The sequence below is a fragment of the Bufo bufo genome, chromosome 3 (genome assembly GCF_905171765.1).
Source record: "Bufo bufo chromosome 3, aBufBuf1.1, whole genome shotgun sequence".
NCBI lineage: Eukaryota > Metazoa > Chordata > Amphibia > Anura > Bufonidae > Bufo > Bufo bufo.
In genome coordinates this window covers 450,628,496-450,649,915 of record NC_053391.1, presented here as the reverse complement: position 1 = coordinate 450,649,915, position 21,420 = coordinate 450,628,496, and the positions used below count along the sequence as shown (strand labels likewise).

Below are 21,420 nucleotides of genomic sequence, written 5' to 3'. Positions count from 1 at the left end.
GCTGGAGTGCCAGAGGTCGCTGATCCGTGTGCCCCCAATGTCTGATAGGTGTAGGTCCCTTTGGAAAAAATTTTTTTTTTTTCTTTTCATCCCCATATTCTGACCCTCATAACTTTTTATAGGTTATGTTTATGGAGTTGTGTGAGGACTCATATTTTGCCGGACAATCTGTAGTTTTTGTTGATACCATTGTGAATTGTGTACGACTATCACATTTTATTCAATTTTATTTGGAAACTGAAGTGAAATTGATATTTATCCCAGTTTGCCGACTGGGATAAATATTTTAAGATTTTATTAGTACTTGCATTTTAAGGGACTGTGATGCCCATGATGTTTAGTTTTGTTTTTGTATTTATTTTTTTACTATATATTTCTTAAAACTTTTTTTTTATTCTTTTATACTTTATAGTCACCTAGAGTGACATAACATGCAATCATTGGATTGCATCTTGTATTCTAGTAACATAGTTTATAAGGCTGAAAAAAGACATCTGTCCATCCAGTTCAGCTTGTTATCCTGCAAGTTGATCCAGAGGATCAATCCACATAATTGCTATCTTGTGTAGGATGTCTATTGTGGTACTTGTGGTTCGCTGCGGGCATCCTCCACTGTATGCATTTTTGCTGGGGATCGTCATTAGCAACGGGCCACAAGTGCAGGATCTGCTCCCCTATATATATGCACAACTGCATGTGGGTTTGAGCACCTCCTGCTTGTTTAATACCACACCATTCTTTTCAGTTCGTATATATAGAGATTCCTGGAGGTGTATAAACTCCAATTTAAATGTGCCTGTTTTCCATCCACAGGCTACATTTAGGTGCACCTGTGAGGCCTGGGCCTCATCAGCCAGTCTTGAGTGGGACTCGCAGACTCCTCCCATTGCAAGCATGGCTACATGCTGGAGGTAACTGGTGAGTTGTTTGTGAGTCGACCTCATGCTCCTGTAATTTGCCCACTGGCTCCTGGTATAGCCCACATGGCTCAGGTAGGTGAGTGTTAGGTCCCCGAGCTACTTGAGAAACCTTGGCGCGGTGCTCGGGGTGAGACATGTCCTACAACGGAGGATATGTTGGCTAATGTCAATTTTAAAATCAGTTTGAGGGTTTAATAAGACCGCAGAGTGCACCTGTCTTTGCTATTATTTTGTTATATTGATCCAGAGGAAGGCAAAAAAAAACTGAGGTGGAAGCCAACTTTCCTCACTTTAGGGGGAAAAAAATCCCTTCCTGACTCCATCACGCAATCAGAATAACTCCCTGGATCAACGACTTGTCCAGAAGTCTAGTAACTATAGCCTGTAATATTATTACACCCCGGAAATACATTGGGGCCCCTCTTGAACTCTTTGAGTGAGCTCACCATCACCATCTCCTCAGGCAGAGAATTTCATAGTCTCACTGCTCTTACAGTAAAGAATCCTCTTCTATGTTTGTGTAGAACCCTTCATTCCTCTAGAAACAGATAATGTCACCTTGTCAGAGTGCTGGGAGTAAATAGATAATGGGGGAGATCTCTGTACTGCATATCTATGCAATACAGAATATTGAATACAGAATATTGAATTCAGAATATTCCAATGCAGTGCTGCTACCTACGGGACTGCACTGGAAAATACTTGTATTCGGCCTGGGAGCCTTGTAAAGGCTTAGGCCTATTTCTAGTACAGGCCGCCTTCCCCAATCTCAGCCAGGAGAAGGCGTCCTGGGCTGGGAAGCATGCGGCTCCCGGTATAGCAACCAGATGTGACCACGACATCTGAGGGGTTAAATGGCCGCAATCGGCATCATCGCTGATCGTAGACATTACCCCCTGGCCTCTGTTGTGTACAACAATAGATTCTCAGCAGTTACTGCGCCCATCAGAGCTCGCAAGTGTGTGCCATGTTTAAAGACCGGAATTCTGCTGTACATGTATGGTGGAGGTCCAGAAAGGGTAGAAGACAGAGGATGTAAAAGCAAATATAGGAGTTCATAAAATGTAGCAAAGCAAACTGTGTTCTAGAAACATAATCTAGAAAACAACCAGCACCAACAGACTTGGAATGTTAATCTTTTTATTCTTTTTGTTATAAAATAAACACAGTATAATTCTACTTTCTTTGTAAACTTACCTGACTACGAGTAATGAAGAAACTGTTTTGTTTAGCACTGGTGTGAATCTAACTTTAAAGCTTTTTCTCTCTCCAGGCTTAAGAATAATATTAAGAACAGATTGACGGGATGGTCCTTCAATGAAACCTTGACTGCTCTGTACAGGCTGCTTCTATGAAAGTACAAAAAAATAGAACATGAAAACACTGCTTTCATTGAACAGATAATCTGGCAAAAAAAGCAAGCATTCATGTGCCTTCTAATCCACAATCAATGGAGGAATTTCATCAGTCTGAACATTTAGGCCATATTCAGGCGACCATGGTAAAACTAGTCCATGTACCAGTTAAAAATGGGTTTTCCATCACTATTGTCTTGGTCCTCCATTTCTCGGTTTTCTCCATCCATGTGATATCAGCAGGTCATTTGTTTTTCACATCCGTAAAAAAAAAATATATCTGACGTTCTATTCGCTGATGACTTATTAGTTTTTCTGGAAAATCCATGCAGAGATTTACCCCATCTGTATCAATTGCTATCCGAATTTGGTGTTATGTCAGGATATCGAGTTAACGCAACTAAGTCTGAGATCCTATTTCTAGGCCCCACTATTCCAAATACTGTTGTGAGGCCACTGGGAGTCCCCCTTCAAATAGCTACCAAGTCAATTAGATATCTGGGTATTCAAGTAGGAAGATTTTCAGGGTCGCTCTATTCTTTAAATTATCCACCCATTATCCAAAAGATCAAAGGAGACTTACAGAGGTGGATGAACTCCCCACTGTTCTTGGGAGGTAGAATACAATTGATCAAAATGATGTGCATTCCAAAGCTCCTATATCCGATGCAAACGATCCCCATTCTGATCAAACACAAGGATATATTGGATCTAGAATCTGCATTCAGGGCTTTCATTTGGAGGGGGCGCAAACCCCGCATAGCTTTTCCAAAACTTCAATTACCAAAAGGGTTAGGGGGAATGGCACTACCTGACATCCGTTCTTACAATTTAGCCAGCCTGCTGAGACACGGTATTGATTGGATCTTCGGATCTAATTTCTACACTAATACACTGTTGGAATCTCAACTGGCCAGACCATGGTCTTTGGGGGCACTCCTCCACACGAAGTTCTCTGCTCTACCCCTGGTGGCCAAACGAAGCACCCTGTTGACAGATACCATAGCGGCCTGGAAAGGGGTGCGCAAAATATTCAAGCTCCCATTCATGATTTCAAAATTTATGCCAATCTGGGGTCACCCGGAGTTTCCCGCAGGCATTGATGCAAAACATTTTGAACCATGGAAGCGAGATGGTTTAAGGAGGGTTCAAGACTTCTGGGATAAACAAGCTAATACCTATTTGTCTTTTGCAGAACTGCAGAATAGATTCCCACAAATTAAACCGCAACACTTTCTGGCTCATGCCCAGGTAATGAGCTTTCTCAGACTTAGGGTAAAAAACATGACTGGGGAGTTCTCTGTCAATGCCTTTGATCGATTGGTGGGAGATGGTTCCAAAAAAAGATCGCTTTCGGATCTTTATTACAAGTTGCAGGTTAAACAGAAATGTCTGGCAGACAATTTATTTTCCCATTGGAAAAAAATATTTCCCTCACTAGATTGATTAAAAGCAATGCTATTACTGCTATTACTTTACATTAGAGAAGATGAGAGGGGGGGGGGGAGGGATAGTTGGTTTTCCCAGTTGGGGAGGAAGGGAGGAGGGAGGGTAGGGGAACAGTATTGTCTATGAATATCTTGCGATCTGTATTTGTATTATACAATTGTATTGACCACCAAAGTATTGGTATTTATGTACGAACTGTATGCTATTGAAAGTAATTTGGAAACTTAATAAAAATTATATTTCAAAAATAAAAATCTGCATCTCCTAGCGACCATTTATGAAAAACAGACTGACCATGGATGGAGTTCTTGTGTGGTCTGCAAGCAAAGCAGTGAGTGCTGCGACTTTCTCTGCACAGACTAATTGGTCCATTGACTATAATGTGTCAGTATACAGTCCATGTGCTGTCCCATTCTGCACCCAAACAGAACAAGGACACGGCTTGTGTAAATAGACATTTATAGGGAAGGAACATTTTCTCTGCAAATGATCATTATCATCAGTGTTCTGCGTTGACTGGAAATATGCTGTATTAGGGCCCATTCAAACGACCACATGTGCCCCGTGCTGGGGACTGCAAATGGGGGTCCACAATGCACCGACCAGGTGAATCCCATATTGTGGCACAGGCCCATTGACTTGAATAGATCCGTGATTAACAATATATGGCAAAAGATAGGACATGTCCAATGTTTTGCGGTGCAGAGGCACGAAGCCAAAAGCCCACAGAAGCACTACGTAGTGCTTCCGATCCCTGTCTCCGTTCCATTGCGGACCCATTCAAGTCTGCAATATAGGCACAGATGGCATATGGTCATGAGCCTTTACTATACACTTACTGTCATGGCGAAACACTGGCAGCTCTGAACCCTGCTTTTTTTTTTGCACTAGGAGAGAAGTACAGGAAAGAGGCCTAAACTTGCAGACTTGCCAGCGGTTAGCGCTGGCAGTAAGTAAGGTAGGCAAGAAGACGGGCAATGATAATTAGGGTACACATACATTGTCTGGGGCAGTGACCAGAGACTAGCTGAAAGCCTCTGTATGTTAAACACAGATGTCTTCAGCGATCAGTAATATGATGAAAACTGAAGACAGACTCTCCTTAGTAATGTTCTGAATTTTCTTTATATCCTATTCTGTAGTACAAAGAAACATCTTTCCCTAATAAAGTACATTGCAAAAATGTACAACATCTCTGTCCTTACACTATATTAAAAAAAAACTAAAACGAAAATCACACTAATAGCCCTGATCATTTCATATGTGAATGATACAACAGGGGGATATAATCAACTCAAAAATGTCTGCACCAGATTGTCACATTTCCTGGCCTGCCTCGTTTGTCATGTTACAAATGACCGCAAGTGACAAGTATAGAGTCTGTGGCCTAATGCACGTGGCAGAGCAGCATGTGGAGTCCTTACGGCTCTATACTATGGAGCCTCCAGTTGATTAATCAAACCCAAAGGCTTCATGAAAGTATGCAAAAAATAATGTTGCATCTTGCAGGGTTTGTTTGGGAGAGCTTCATAGCATGGGACACACAGAAAGCAGTCCTCTGTGACTGCAACTGAGGACAGAACAGAGATGGTGCCTAACCACAAGACTGGAATTGGCTAAAGGCCGCTTTCAGACGAGCGAGTTGTACACTCCGGATTCTCTAAGAATTCCGTTCTGGATTCCGCTACCACGGACCATAAACCTTAAGGTCCGTGGAAGCGGAATCCTTAGATAACCCGAACCTTGTATGCCGAACTTGAAAACAGAAGTTCGCTCAACACCAGTCACTTACAGTGGACTCCCCCCGGCCCCCTAAAGGCAGGATCAGCATGCAGCTGCAGTCTCTACAAGAACGTTCTAAAACATCCATGCAGAGATGCTTGCCGACCGCCCAGATTTATAGTCAACAAGCAGCTGGCAAGTGGTTAACAAATCTCATCCACATGCTGAGGAAAAATAACTGCAGATATAAATCCACAACATGTTCTTTTTGAGAATTTTTACAGTGGATTTCATTCTTTGCAGTTCATAGGATTAAAAGTGAGAAAATCTGCATGTAAAACATGTGGATTTTACTGCGGATAAATGTGCTGCAACATCTCTAAGGTTTGTGGACGTACCCGAAAAACCTGTTGTCTCAAGCACCCATATCATTTTTACCCATAAGTAAAAACTTGCTCAACAAGCATATATGTAAAGCTTTCATCATAATGATGAAGAAGAATCTGCTTTATTACTGGTTATCCGCATACTTACATTATTTCTGAATACTTTGAATTCAAGTGTCTTCAGATCTATATTTAGTGACTTACTAATATTGAACCTTAAAAAAACACAAATAAGATTAGAGAACTACAGGCACAATTTGCATAAAAATGCCAAACAGCGTTGACTGCCCAGCCACATTCACAACTGTTCAGAGTTTATCAGAATACTGATCTTGAATACATATGCTAAATGTCACATATTGAGAAATGACTCTTGAATCTTCATTAGTCACACACAGGGATTATCACACAGTAAGCACTACTTATGGACCAAAATGGTTGGTAGCAGTATCAAACACAATTCACTGGTGGGAAAGGTCCCTAGTGTGCTGGGAGAGAAGACACCCTCAAGGTTACAACTATTGAACTTCAGACATACAGTTGGAACCTGAAGTTTACATACACTATATAAAAAGACACATATGCATGTTTTTCTCAATATCTGACATGAAATCAGAATAAACCTTTCCTGTTTTGGTCAATTAGGATTACCATAATTATTATTATTTGCCAAATGCCAGAATAATGAGAGAGAGAGAATGTTTTAAGGCATTTTTATTACTTTCTGCAAAGTCAAAAGTTTACATACATTTCATTAATATTTGGTACCATTGCCCTTAAACTGTATGACTTGGGTCAAACATTTTTGATATCCTTCCACCAGCTTCTCACAAGAGGTGGTCGGAATTTGGGCCCATTCCTCCTGACAAAACTGGTGTAACTGAGCCATGCTTGTTGGACACGTTGCTCGCACTTGTTGCGCTACAAATGTTGCAGTGTAGTTGTGCCCTATCTGTCGCGCGACTTATTGTCACGCGATAAATGTCGTCGTGTAGACGTAGCCTAAAAGCTGACAGCTAATGCATTACAGTACAGATTGTATTGTAATGCACTGCAGAGGGGATCAGACCCTAGAAGTTGAAGTCCCAGAGTGGGACAAAAATAAAAAAGTTATAAAAATTATTTTTCTTTTAATTTTTTTTTAAGTGTTTTGCAAATTTAAAAAAATAAAGTTTCAAGTAAAAAAAAAAGAAGAAAACCAGACATATTGGATGTTGCCGCGTCCGAAATGACAGGCTCTACAAAAATATCACATGATCCACCGCCTCACCTGAACGCCGTAGAAAAAAATAAAATAAAAACGGTGCTAAAACCATAATTTTTTTGCGCCCTTACATAAGAAAAGTGCAACACCAAGCGGTCAAAAAGGCATATTCCCCCCCAAATAGTACCAGTCACCCACCTCACACCGCAAAAAATTAGCTCCTACATAAAACAATCGGGCAAAAAAAGAAAAAATATGGCTCTCAGAATATGGAGACACTAAAATATGATTATTTTTTGTTTAAAAAATGCTGTTATTGTGTAAAGGTTAAATAAATAAAAAGTATACTTCTTTGATATTGCCACAGCTGTAAAAACCTGCTGTAAAAAAATCGGAGTCCCGGTTTAATCGCTGGGGCTCCGATCGGTTACCATGGCAGCCAAGACGCTACTGCAGTCCTGGCTGCCATGGTTACTTAGCAATTTTAGAAGCATTATACTTACCTGCGATGTCTGTGACTGGCCGGGCGCTCCTCCTACTGGTAAGTGAAAGGTCTGTGCGGCGCATTGCTTACCAGTAGGAGGAGCGCCCGGCCGATCACAGACATCGCAGGTAAGTATAATGCTTCTAAAATTGCTAAGTAACCATGGCAGCCAGGACTGCAGTAGCGTCCTGGTTGCCATGGTTACTGATCGGAGTCCCAGCGATTAAACTGGGACTCCGGTCAGAACTCTCTGCTGCCACCAATGATGGGGGGTCGGTCATTTTAATTAGGGGGGGGGGGGGAGGGAGGGAGGGGGGGGCGGCCGCACTGGCCACCAATGTGTTAAATACAAGTGAGGGAGGGAGGGGGGGGCCGCATGGGCGACCAATGAGTTAAATACAGGGGAGGGAGGGCGGGCCGCATTGGCCACCAATGAGTTAACCACCTCCGGACCGCTGTACGCACAGACGCGTCCTGGAGGTGGTTGTTTAATTCCTCCTGGACGCGCCGGCGTGTCCTCTCGCGAGACGCGAGATTTCGGTCACAGCCGGCCCGCGCATGCGCATCGCGGGCCGGCAAAAGTTAAAGGACTATTGCATCAGCAACCTGCCAGCCAATGATCGTCGCTGGCAGGTTGCTGATTTTCAAAAAAACGAATCACAAGCCATATAACAGATCATATTAGTAAATATGATCTGTTATATGGCTTCTCTGCTCCTCTGCTGGTCCTTTTCGTCGGTTGGATCCAGCAGAGAAGCAGACATCACTGTGAGTACACACCAAACACTGCCCTTAGCCCCTGATCACCATCCATCACCCGCATCATCCAAATTAACCCCTTGATCGCCCCCTGTCAATCACTTAGTGAAAGACAAAAAGTGATCAGTGTAAACTGACACTTTTTTTTTTCACTAGTATTGGCTGTTAGGTTTTAGGGATAGTTTAGGCCCCTTGGTTAGGTAGTTAGCGTCAGTTAGCGCCCACCCCACCGCACCGCAGTCACTTTTATTCGCTGTTTAGCGTATCGCTAATCAGCATTTGTACTTTTATAGTATCTGTAAGTGATCAAAACTGATCACGGTCAGATCTATAATAGTATTAGTGTCACTTTAGTTCGCCCTCCACCCAAAACGCAGTGTTTGCCCGATCAGGCCTGATCGGTCGCCCACACGTGCGTTCACCCACGCCCGCCCCACCGCAGTGACAAAAAATTTTTTTTTTTTGATCACTGCACATTCACTTTACACGCTCTGCGGCGATAAAAAAATCAGTTTTGATATTTTTTATCAACCGCAGCGGCCTGCGGTACTTCGCTAGCCTCCCCTTTGTAAGACAGGCTTGCTTTTTTTCTTGGGTAGTCTCAGGGAACACCCCTAAATTTAGTAGTCCAAATGTCAAACAGGGGGTATTCTTCTGAAGAGGCCTACAGGATTCTGACCCAGTCGGATGAGGAGTGGGAACCCTCATCTGACGAATCTAGCGGGTCAGAATATGAACCTGTAGAAAGCAGTGGCTCTCTGACCCAAAGTTCGGACGAGGAGGTTGAGGTCCCTGGCAGCACCAGGCGTACCCGGCCCCGTGTCGCTAGACCACAGGTTATGCAGGATCCGCTTCAAGAGCAGCAGAGTGGGGCTGTCGCTGCCGGATCACGTGGTGAGGCATACACCAGCAGCGCAGCCCTTCCTGGACCTAGTACCAGCACTGCCGTACAACATGGTGAAGTAGCGAGCACCAGAAGGGCAGTTGAAGCTGGTACGGTGGCACGTGCACTAGTTACCCCGTCGCAGCCACCGCACAGACAGGCCCGTAGAGCCCCTAGAATCCCTGAGGTGCTGGCAAACCCTGATTGGCAGTCACCAACTTCAGCCGCACCAGTAGTTCCCCCTTTCACCGCCCAGTCTGGAGTTCGGGTTGAGACGGCTCAGATCAGTACGGCCCTGGGATTTTTTGAGCTGTTCTTGACTGCGGAGCTCTTGGACTTAGTCGTGGCAGAGACCAACCAATATGCCACACAATTTATAACCGCAAACCCGGGAAGCTTTTATGCCCAGCCTTTCCGGTGGAAACCAGTCCAAGTTTCCGAACTTAAAATTTTTCTGGGCCTTCTCCTCAACATGGGCCTGACAAAAAAGCATGAATTGCGGTCATATTGGTCAACGCACCCAATTCATCACATGCCCATGTTCTCTGCTGCTATGTCCAGGACACGATTTGAGGCCATCCTGCGTTTCCTGCACTTTAGCGACAACACCACCTCCCGTCCCAGAGGCCACCCAGCTTTTGACCGGCTCCACAAAATTCGGCCCCTCATAGACCATTTCAACCAGAAATTTGCAGATTTGTATACCCCTGAGCAAAACATCTGCGTAGACGAGTCCCTAATACATTTTACCGGGCGCCTTGGCTTCAAACAATACATCCCAAGCAAGCGTGCCCGGTATGGGGTCAAATTGTATAAGCTCTGTGAAAGGGCCACAGGCTATACCCACAAATTTCGGATCTATGAGGGAAAAGATCAGACCCTGGAGCCGGTCGGTTGCCCTGACTACCTGGGGAGCAGTGGGAAGACAGTCTGGGACTTGGTGTCACCCTTATTCGGCAAGGGGTACCATCTTTATGTGGACAATTTTTACACAAGTGTGGCCCTCTTTAGGCATTTGTTTCTAGAACGGATTTGCGCCTGTGGCACCGCGCGAACTAGTCGCGTGGGCTTCCCCCAACGGCTTGTAACCACCCGTCTTGCAAAGGGGGAGAGGGCTGCCTTGTGTAACGAAGAACTGCTCGCGGTGAAATGGAGAGACAAGCGTGACGTTTACATGCTCTCCTCCATTCACGCAGACACGACAATACAAATTCAAAGGGTAACCCGTGTCATTGAAAAGCCCCTCTCAGTCCACGACTATAATTTGCTCATGGGAGGGGTGGACTTCAATGACCAGATGTTGGCTCCCTATTTAGTTTCCCGCAGAACCAGACGCTGGTATAAGAAGGTGTCTGTATATTTAATTCAATTGGCGCTCTACAATAGTTTTGTTCTCTACAGTAAGGCTGGGAGAACACGATCCTTCCTCAAATTCCAGGAAGAGATCATCGAGAACCTCCTTTACCCAGGAGGTTCCGTGGCCCCATCCACCAGTGTAGTTAGCCGTCTACACGAGCGACATTTCCCCAGTGTCGTTGCTGGTACCTCAACCCAACCGCCACCCCGAAAAAAATGTTGTGTCTGTAGCAGGAGTGGAATAAGGCGTGACACCCGCTATTTCTGTCCGGACCACCCTGCCCTATGCTTAGGAGAGTGTTTCCGGAAGTACCACACACAGGTACACCTAGCATAGGGATCACATCTCACCAGGACAGGCACACAGGGCTATTAGGGCCCTTTCTCTCACAGCTGCTGCAAACCTCTCCTTTCACCTGGGATAAAGTGCATAACGTACTTTGCCAAATCTTTGCGCGATTTGCGCTTTGCACATTGTCCCATGGGGAAGGAGAGGTTTGTTCTATAAAGGTAAAAAAAACAAAACAAAAAAAAAATTACCGGTAAGTAAAAAAGTTAAAAAAGTTTAAAAAAGTTAATATGTTCTGTTCTAAAGTTAATAAAGTTATTGCTTTGCGGCCTGGTTTTTTCTTTTTTGTTTTGTTTTTTTACCTTCCAGGTGGACCAACCGATCGACCAGCTGCAGCACTGATGTGCATTCGGACAGAAGCATTGCGCTGCTGTCAGATTACACGCAAGTCGGTGTATGCGGCGCTGCAAGACGAGATTTCTCCTCTGCAGTAAAAGATATGTTTGCCGAGGCATATGAGCTGAGGAGGTGGCGGTGTTCATATACTTTGGCAAACACTTTGTATATATAAAAAAAAAAATCCCGGCAATGATTTATTCATCCACATCGATTGATGTGAATGGAGAAATCTGGTTTGCCAGGGCATACGAGCTGAAGTGGGTATGGATGTTGGGCGGAGCTCCTATGTCCTGGCAGACGCCTTTCCCCTCCTTTTTCTTTTTTTGGCAGAGATTTTTTCATCCACATTGATCGATGCGAATGAAGAAATCTGTGCCGTTCATTTTTTTCTTTCAGCCCAGAGGCTGAACGGAAAAAAAAAATCTCATTACCCGTATGCTCAATATAAGGAGAATAGCAGAAACTCCTAATGCTGGCCATACATGTAATGATTGCGGAGACCCTCAAATGCCAGGGCAGTACAAACACCCCACAAATAACACCATTTTGGAAAGAAGACACCCCAAGGTATTCGCTGAGGGGCATATTGAGTCCATGAAAGATTGAAATTTTTGTCCCAAATTAGCGGAAAGGGAGACTTTGTGAGAACAAAATCAAAAAAATCAATTTCCGCTAACTTGTGCCAAAAATTTTTTTTTTCAATGAACTCGCCATGCCCCTCATTGAATACCTTGGGGTGTCTTCTTTCCAAAATGGGGTCACATGTGGGGTATTTATACTGCCCTGGCATTTTAGGGGCCCCAAAGCGTGAGAAGAAGTCTGGTATCCAAATGTCTAAAAATGCCCTCCTAAAAGGAATTTGGGCCCCTTTGCCCACCTAGGCTGCAAAAAAGTGTCACACATCTGGTATCTCCGTACTCAGGAGAAGTTGAGGAATGTGTTTTGGGGTGTCTTTTTACATATACCCATGCTGGGTGAGATAAATATCTTGGTCAAATGCCAACTTTGTATAAAAAAGTGGGAAAAGTTGTCTTTTGCCAAGATATTTCTCTCACCCAGCATGGGTATATGTAAAATGACACCCCAAAACACATTCCCCACCTTCTCCTGAGTACGGAGATACCAGATGTGTGACACTTTTTTGCAGCCTAGGTGGGCAAAGGGGCCCACATTCCAAAGAGCACCTTTCGGATTTCACAGGTCATTTACCTACTTACCACACATTAGGGCCCCTGTAAAATGCCAGGGCAGTATAACTACCCCACAAGTGACCCCATTTTGGAAAGAAGACACCCCAAGGTATTCCGTGAGGGGCATGGCAAGTTCCTAGAATTTTTAATTTTTAGTCACAAGTTAGTGGAATATGAGACTTTGTATGAAAAAAAAAAAAAATAAAAAAAATCATCATTTTCCACTAACTTGTGACAAAAAATAAAAAATTCTAGGAACTCGCCATGCCCCTCACGGAATACCTTGGGGTGTCTTCTTTCCAAAATGGGGTCACTTGTGGGGTAGTTATACTGCCCTGGCATTCTAGGGGCCCAAATGTGTGGTAAGGAGTTTGAAATCAAATTCAGTAAAAAATGACCTGTGAAATCCGAAAGGTGCTCTTTGGAATATGGGCCCCTTTGCCCACCTAGGCTGCAAAAAAGTGTCACACATTTGGTATCTCTGTATTCAGGAGAAGTTGAGGAATGTGTTTTGGGGTGTCTTTTTACATATACCCATGCTGGGTGAGATAAATATCTTGGTCAAATGCCAACTTTGTATAAAAAAAATGGGAAAAGTTGTCTTTTGCCAAGATATTTCTCTCACCCAGCATGGGTATATATAAAATGACACCCCAAAACACATTCCCCACCTTCTCCTGAGTACGGAGATACCAGATGTGTGACACTTTTTTGCAGCCTAGGTGGGCAAAGGGGCCCATATTCCAAAGAGCACCTTTCGGATTTCACAGGTCATTTTTTACAGAATTTGATTTCAAACTCCTTACCACACATATGGGCCCCTAGAATGCCAGGGCAGTATAACTACCCCACAAGTGACCCCATTTTGGAAAGAAGAGACCCCAAGGTATTCGCTGATGGGCATAGTGAGTTCATAGAACTTTTTATTTTATGTCACAAGTTAGTGGAATATGAGACTTTGTAAGAAAAAAAAAAACTTGTGCTTCCGCTAACTTGTGACAAAAAATAAAAAGTTCTATGAACTCACTATGCCCATCAGCGAATACCTGAGGGTGTGTACTTTCCGAAATGGGGTCATTTGTGGGGTGTTTGTACTGTCTGGGCATTGTAGAACCTCAGGAAACATGACAGGTGCTCAGAAAGTCAGAGCTGCTTCAAAAAGCGGAAATTCACATTTTTGTACCATAGTTTGTAAACGCTATAACTTTTACCCAAACCATTTTTTTTTTACCCAAACATTTTTTTTTTATCAAAGACATGTAGAACAATAAATTTAGAGCAAAATTTATATATGGATCTCGTTTTTTTTGCAAAATTTTACAACTGAAAGTGAAAAATTTCATTTTTTTGCAAAAAAATCGTTAAATTTCGATTAATAACAAAAGAAGTAAAAATGTCAGCAGCAAAGAAATACCACCAAATGAAAGCTCTATTAGTGAGAAGAAAAGGAGGTAAAATTCATTTGGGTGGTAAGTTGCATGACCGAGCAATAAACGGTGAAAGTAGTGTAGGTCAGAAGTGTAAAAAGTGGCCTGGTCTTTCAGGGTGTTTAAGCACTGGGGGCTGAGGTGGTTAAATACAGGTGTGGGGAGGGGGGGGGGGGCTGCCAGGCAGCAGGGGGCAGTCATGTACACAGTTCTTTTAGTATATTCTAACCTGAAGCGTCCCCATCACCATGGGAACGCCTCTGTGTTAGAATATACTGTCGGATCTGAGTTTCACGATCTAACTCAAATCTGATGGTATATTCTAACAGAGGCGTTCCCATGGTGATGGGGACGCTTCAAGTTAAAATATACCATTGGATTGGAGAAAACTCCGATCCGATGGTATAAAAGGGACTCCTGACTTTACATTGAAAGTCAATGGGGGACGGATCCGTTTGCAATTGCACCATATTGTGTCAACGTCAAACGGATCCGTCCCCCCTGACTTGCATTGTAAGTCAGGACGGATCCGTTTGGCTCCACACGGCCAGGCGGACACCAAAACGACTTATTTCTTCATGTCCGTGGATACTCCAAAAATCAAGGAAGACCCACGGAAGAAAAAACGGTCACGGATCGCGGAACAACGGAAATCGTGTGCATGAGGCCTTATCCTGTCGTTTCCAAAATGGGGTCACTTTTTTGGAGTTTCTACTCTAGGGGTGCATCAGGGGGTCTTCAAATGTGACAAGGCAACTTAAAATTATCCCAGTGAAAATCTGCCTTCCAAAAACCATATGGCATTCCTTTCCTTCTGTGCCCTGCCGTGTGCCCGTACAGCAGTTTACGACCACATATGGGGTGTTTCTGTAAACTACAGAATCAGGGTAATAAAAATTTTGGTTTCCGCCTGACAATGCAGAGCCAAACGGATACGTTCTGACTTACAATGACTTACGGATCCGTCACTGACACAATATGGTGCAATTGAAAACGGATCCGTCCCCCATTGACTTTCAAGTCAAGACGAATCCATTTTGACTTAGACTTTTTTTTTTTTGAGAATAATGCAAACGGATCAGTTTTGAACGGATACAAGCGTTGGCATTATCGGTGCGGATCCGTCTGTGCAGATACAAGACGGATCCGCACCAAACGCGAGTGTGAAAGTAGCCTAAAACAGTGAAATTCTGAAATGACATCTACATTTTCCTTTAATTCTTATGGAACACCTAAAGGGTTAAAGTTTATAAATCTATTTTGAATACTTTGAGGGGTGTAGTTTCTAAAATGGGGCCATTTATGGGTGGTTTCGATTATGTGCGCCACACAAAGTGACTTCAGACCTGAACTGGTCCTTAAAGGGCTTCTGTCAGCCCACTAAACCGTTTTTTTTTTTTTTTTTTGCTTAATAACCCCTACACTGCGATTTATCCATACATAAGTAAAATAATAATTTTGGTTCAGTAGAATTTGCTAAAACCCTATTTTTATAATATGTAAATAACCTTGCTACCAGCAAGTAGGGCGGCTACTTGCTGGTAGCAGCCGCATCCTCCGATGGTAATGACGCCCCCTCTGCTTGTTGATTGACAGGGCCAGCGGACGGGATCTTTCTCCGCTGGCCCTGCCTGTTTTCATTCAATATCTGGCGCCTGCGCCGCGGCCGTACCTATCTTCAATCGGCGCAGGCGCACTGAGAGGCGGCCACTCACTCGGCCGCTTCATCCTCAATGCGCCTGCGTCGGGTGTAGATTTTTCTAATTTTTCTATTTTTTTTTAGTAAATTTGGTGTTTTTTTTTTATAAATAAATATGAAATATTTTGACTCAAATTTACCACTGTCATGAAGTACAATATGTGATGAGAAAACAGTCTCAGAATGGCTTGGATAAGTAAAAGCGTTTTAAAGTTATCACCACATAAAGGGACACTGGTCAGATTTGCAAAAAATGGCCCGGTCCTTAAGGTGAAAAATGTCAGGGTCCTGAAGGGGTTAAAGGCATAGTAATCTTAGTGTATGTAAACCTTTGACATTGCAAAAAGTAATAAAAATGCCTTCACTCTAATTATTCTGGCATTTGGCAAATATTACCGTATTTTTCACCCCATTAGATCAGGTTTTTTCCCCCAAAGTGGGGGGGAAATGCCCCTCCGTCTTATGGGGCGAATACTAATGAAGAGCTTCCATTTTGGAGGCTCTTCAATAGTACCGGAGGACCGGTGACAGATCTGTACTCAACGCTTCCTGGTCCTCTGCTCGGCTGTTTGCTGTGCAGGGCTGCGCACCATGTGACCTCACTGTGCGCAGTCTTCACAGCTGACAGCCAAGAACCAGGAAGAAGAGAGAGAGCGCTGTTGGTGAGGAGCGGCGGCCCCTAGGAGCAGGAGAGGTAAGTTATTTTTTATTTGCGCTGATGGCTGACATGGGGGGCATTGGGGGTCTGATCTGAGGTCTGATTAACATTGGGGGTCTGATTGCTGGTCTGACCTGAGGTGTAATGGAAAATATTTTTTTCTTATTATCCTCCTCTAAAAGCTAGGTGCATCTTATGGGCCGGTGCGTCTTATAGGGCGAAAAATACAGTAATTATGGTAATCCTATATTGACCAAAAACAGGAAAGGTGTATTCTGATTTCATGTCAGATATTGAGAAAAACATGCATATGTGTCTTTTTATATAGTGTATGTAAACTTCTGGTTTCAACTATATCATGAATGGACTGATGTTCGAGTTCACTCCAAAAAAGGGCCGAAATCAGTTTACATAAATCAGTTTAAGAAGGGCCGAAATGTCAGTGGTCATAATGAAATAAATAGTAGTTGTCATAATGAAATAAAACTAGTCTGTTAAATCCCTAAAACCTCATTTTAAATGGAAATGTACCGTCTGAAGCCACCTGGACACCTCAGATTTTATGGTGCAATGACTCTGCACTTACCTGTCTAATATCCTATCTATCACCAAAGAACTGTTAGCATAAAGTGCCAGGGGGAGGATCTGGACATACACTGACACATCGGCAGGGTTTTCTAGTGCAATTTCTTCTTCCTGTTGCAAAATATCACCAAACAATTAATTTTCTGGTGCTTAAAGGGAACCTGTCACCGGTATTTTGTGTATAGAGCGGAGGACATGGGTTGCTAGATGGCTGCTAGAACATCCGCAATACCCAGTCCCCATAGCGCTGTCTGCTTTTATTGTGTAAAAAAAAATGATTTGCTACATCTGCAAATAAACCTGAGATGAGTCCTGTCCTTGATTCATCTCACATACAGGACTCATCTCAGGTTAATTTGCATATGTATCAAATCGGTTTTTTTTTACACAATAAAAGCACACAGAGCTATGGGGACTGGGTATTGCAGATGTGCTAGCGGCCATCTAGCAACCCATGTCCTCAGCTCTATACACAAAATCCCGGTGACAGGTTCCCTTTAAAGGGCTTGGTCCATCTCACACATTGGTGGCATATCATTAGGATATTGCACTTATTTGTAGAATGGGGCTCCTAAAGCGAAGGAGCGTGCACTGCACATGTGCGGAGTGCTCTCCATTAAATGCGATGGGAGTTCCGAAAACAGCCAAGCAAGCGCAACCACCTCTCCATTCACCTATGGGAGTTCCGGATATAGTCGAGCCACTGCTCAGCTGTTTTCAGAACTCACATAGAAGTGAGTGGAGGGTGGCTGCGCTTGTGTGGTGCGCCCTTGCTCACTTTGTGTGCTCCATTCCTATCCCTAGTGATATGCCGCCAATGTCTGAGAAGAGACAAACTCTAACTTGACGGAGAATATTATTATTGGAATGCAAGTATAAATACTAAAAATAATTATTGTTGTTCATGGAGAAGGACCAATTTGAAACTGTGGAATATGTTAACACTAGAGATGAGCGAATTTCATATTTTATTTTATTCATAGACTTCTATTATGACAAAATGAATAACGGAATGCCTCTAAAGGCAATCCGTTATGCATTCCATCATAGAATTGCGCTATGGTCCGTGGTAACGGAATCCATAATGCAATTCACCTTTTACCAATAAACAAAGCGTGCACTAATTTTAAAATATGAAATTTTCTCATCTCTAGTTAACACTTTCAAGCAACCAGTGTAGGGCCCCTGGCAGAAGACTGTATGTAATTCTGGGTCCGCAAACCACAGATCCACAAAATAAGGGCACCATCTGTGTGCCATTTATGTTTTTGAATTCAATGGGTACGCGGTATGACACTGTATGAATGTGTCCTATTCCAGTCTACAAAATGTGGTCCAAGGACCCATTGAAGTCAGCGGATCCGCCAAATAATGTGGATGGCACATGGATAGTATCCCCATTTTGCAGAACCGCATGAGACCTAATGAAAATGAGAAATGGAGGAGCAGAAGAAACGCTGTCTACACTTACCGATGAGGAGTTGGTATTTGTTAGGGGAAAGTGTACATGATGGGACGAGCTGACAACAGATGGCCACACAAGCTCAGCTCTAACCTCTGAAAGGACATTTTTCTGAAGATCAGTGTCAACTTCAAATACAGCTTCAGGTCTAGAAATAAAACAGATTCGTTTCAGAAAAAATACAAACAATACAACATATATATTTCGATTCAAAAAGCTTACAAGTGGACAGATTGAAAGTTAAACTCTGAATCAGGAACTTGAAATAGGCTCCTGTTTTTGTAGGTAAAGACTAGAAAGGTAAATAGGTCATGGGCAATCTGACATCTGTACAGCACCAACATATACAATACGTGTCCATATTATGAAAAAAATCTATGCACCATTTTCTAGGAAAAAGTATGACACCTAAAATATTCAAAAAAAAAAAAAAAAAAATCAGGCCTCGTGCACACAGCTGTATTTTCATCCTTGGGCACATTGACCCATCCATATTTCATGGGACTGAGCACACATGACAATGACAAACATTTGTAGTGCGCTTTTCTCATGGGGTCTTCAAAGCGCAAGGATAGTTGGGTGGCTGGGGCGACTCCATGGGAAGTCAGTGGCTGCCATATAGGTTCTCGACTCCAAAAAACAATGCACACTAGAGTCAAATGACATCTGTCTTACAGATACTCACATATTTGAATGTTCATGGATTTCCGACCACTTCTTATAAAAATGTTCATAATTCTCCCAATCCGACTCCCAAACATCCTCCTGCATTGCTAAATGGTGTTGAGTTTTCACCTCATCTGGGGGCAAAATTATTGTTCCATTAATCTTGATGATCACAAATGTCCTATATCAATAAAATGTGTTTGGAAGGATTGGAATGTAAATTCCCATGGACACTAATAAAATCAATAAAAAAAATCTCAAAACTAGCAAGCATCATGGTGTCCTTACGGTGTGGTGAAAGCTACCAACAAATCTCTGCAAGAGTCAAGACATCGAGTACAACATTGAGCCAGACGACTGCCGCTGTACTAGTTCACTTACTGTATCTGCAATAACTAAAGATTCTCAAGACAATGGGGGAAATATATTAAGACCAGAGTCTCACACCGAGGTGTGGTAAACGTATTGATGCATGCGTAAGAGACGCACGCTTACTATGTTTGCAATGTTTTCAGCTGCCCATAACCCACAAAATGAAATCTAAAAAAAAATAAAAATGCATGTTCTACATCAGTTTCGCATAGCTATTAATAAATTCCCACTATGTCTTTGTAGTTACTGTTTATATTGTAAAAACCGCTTTCAGTACAGGCTGATTAACATAAAAGTTACCCTCAAACATGACTTACTTTTTGATAAAAATGGGAGTCCAACATAACAGTGGTCACCACAATTTAAAGCAGCATCAAAATATATATTGGCTATCTGCAAAGAAAAGTGAAAAATAATAATTTAACCAGTCCCAAGAAACGAGGCAGAAAACAAAACTAAGCTAAAATAGGTTGACTTCCTCAATTGGCTCCCTCTTTCTAAATGTAACTAATTATTTTACTTGTCTGTTTTTCAGTACATGGTTTGGTTGTGGAGACTTTTCTAAGAAAATGGCAATAAACTTTCTTCACGCAAATTACCAAAAACTAGCCTTAAAAAGGAGCTGTCACCTCTCCTGACCGGTCTATTTTAGTAACTACAATCACAGAGTGTCATATATTAAAGTGGAGAGCTATCATCAATAATATCACAGAAAAATAAAGCTAACCAGCTTAAAATTTAACTTTTACTGGGTAATATTTAAAAGAGGATCATTCCAAGTATTTCATGATATTATATTTGTAGGCCAGACTAAGGTGAAGCTAGACCCACCATTAGCATCAATGCTACAAATCACTTTGTCGATGGGAGGTAGATAGAGAAATGGCACTTACGGTTTGAGGATTTTCTTGTAAGGTAGATACATTTCGGGTGAGGTCAGGAAAGTTAGATATCCTTGTAGATACCCGGTAGCTAGACCCTTTACTTACCCCTACGTGACACTAAGATGCTTACTCACAGTGGGCTGCTTGTGTTGAGGATAAGGTTGATTGTCCTAGATGGTGTGTTAAAGATGGTAATTTAAAGAAGAACTGTCCCGACGCGTTTCCCCAAGTAAACAAATCCTTGGTTCGTCAGGGGACTTTGTATTTTAGATTCCCATAGCCGAAGGATGGTGGCTATATGCTGGCGATAACAGAGGCTGATGACATGCTCAAACCGTAAGTGCCATTTCTCTATCTACCTCCCATCGACAAAGTGATTTGTAACATTGATGCTAATGGGTGGGTCTAGCTTCACCTTAGTCTGGCCTACAAATATAATATCATGAAATACTTGGAATGAGCCTCTTTTAAATATTACCCAGTAAAAGTTAAATTTTAAGCTGGTTAGCTTTATTTTTCTGTGATATTATTTTAGTAACTACTTGCATTATCCATTCAATAACAATTCTGGAGCATCTTTTCATATTACTCTAGTCTAGGCTGTGCCATTCCTCTAGTATTCCTGCTAGAAGTGTATGGCAGCACTGATTGGACAGTGTCAGACTATGCAGGGACACATCCACAAATGGCAACACCAAGTTGACCTTTATTGCAGACTGCTGGTATATCCAACACTAACAGCTAATAGGAATAATAAAGGAATGGCACAACACTGAGTAATAAGAATAGATGCTCCGGAATTACTACATGGGGAATGCAAATAGTTACTAAAACATGTCCGGAGACGTAACAGGTCCTCTGTAAATATATCTTCCTATTAATTAGATAAAACAAACTGAAACATTTCAAATACCTGTGTGTGTGTTTCCGATCAAACTATGACCTGTTAGTAGAGCACCATCGGGGTAGTTCATGCACCTACCGGGTGCCAAGACATCACTTGCATTAATGTTATATTCAGAAAGTTATACCTTTGATTTTTTCCCAGGCTCTAACTCGTCTTTATTGCTCCTCAGTCGCTTATAAAAAAATCTGGCGTCCTCCGATAAGGAGCGAATTTGTTGTACTTTCACCTTCTGTGAGAAGGAACTCATAATATTCAAACTCTGATGAACTAATTTTCCCTGCAATAAAAGAAAGGAGAAAATGATATTAGCTTTTTTTCTGTAGTAAGAAGGACTAGTCCTGGGGGAAAAGAAATGCAGACATCT

The 21,420-nt window shown here is 42.5% G+C and overlaps 1 protein-coding gene across 3 annotated transcripts in view; it reads right to left on the bottom strand.

Annotated features, from left to right (window-relative positions):
- TMEM131 (transmembrane protein 131) overlaps positions 1–21,420 on the bottom strand; it is a 255,812-nt gene that overhangs the window by 33,950 nt on the left and 200,442 nt on the right. For all 3 annotated transcript variants that reach the window (XM_040425124.1, XM_040425125.1, XM_040425126.1), the window contains exons 20-26: positions 21,181–21,333; positions 19,583–19,658; positions 18,913–19,027; positions 18,237–18,375; positions 16,767–16,876; positions 5,981–6,047; positions 2,118–2,269 (exon numbers count right to left, since the gene is read on the bottom strand). In XM_040425124.1, coding sequence (XP_040281058.1) covers positions 2,118–2,269; positions 5,981–6,047; positions 16,767–16,876; positions 18,237–18,375; positions 18,913–19,027; positions 19,583–19,658; positions 21,181–21,333 — 812 coding nt within the window. The remainder of the gene's footprint in view (positions 1–2,117; positions 2,270–5,980; positions 6,048–16,766; positions 16,877–18,236; positions 18,376–18,912; positions 19,028–19,582; positions 19,659–21,180; positions 21,334–21,420) is intronic.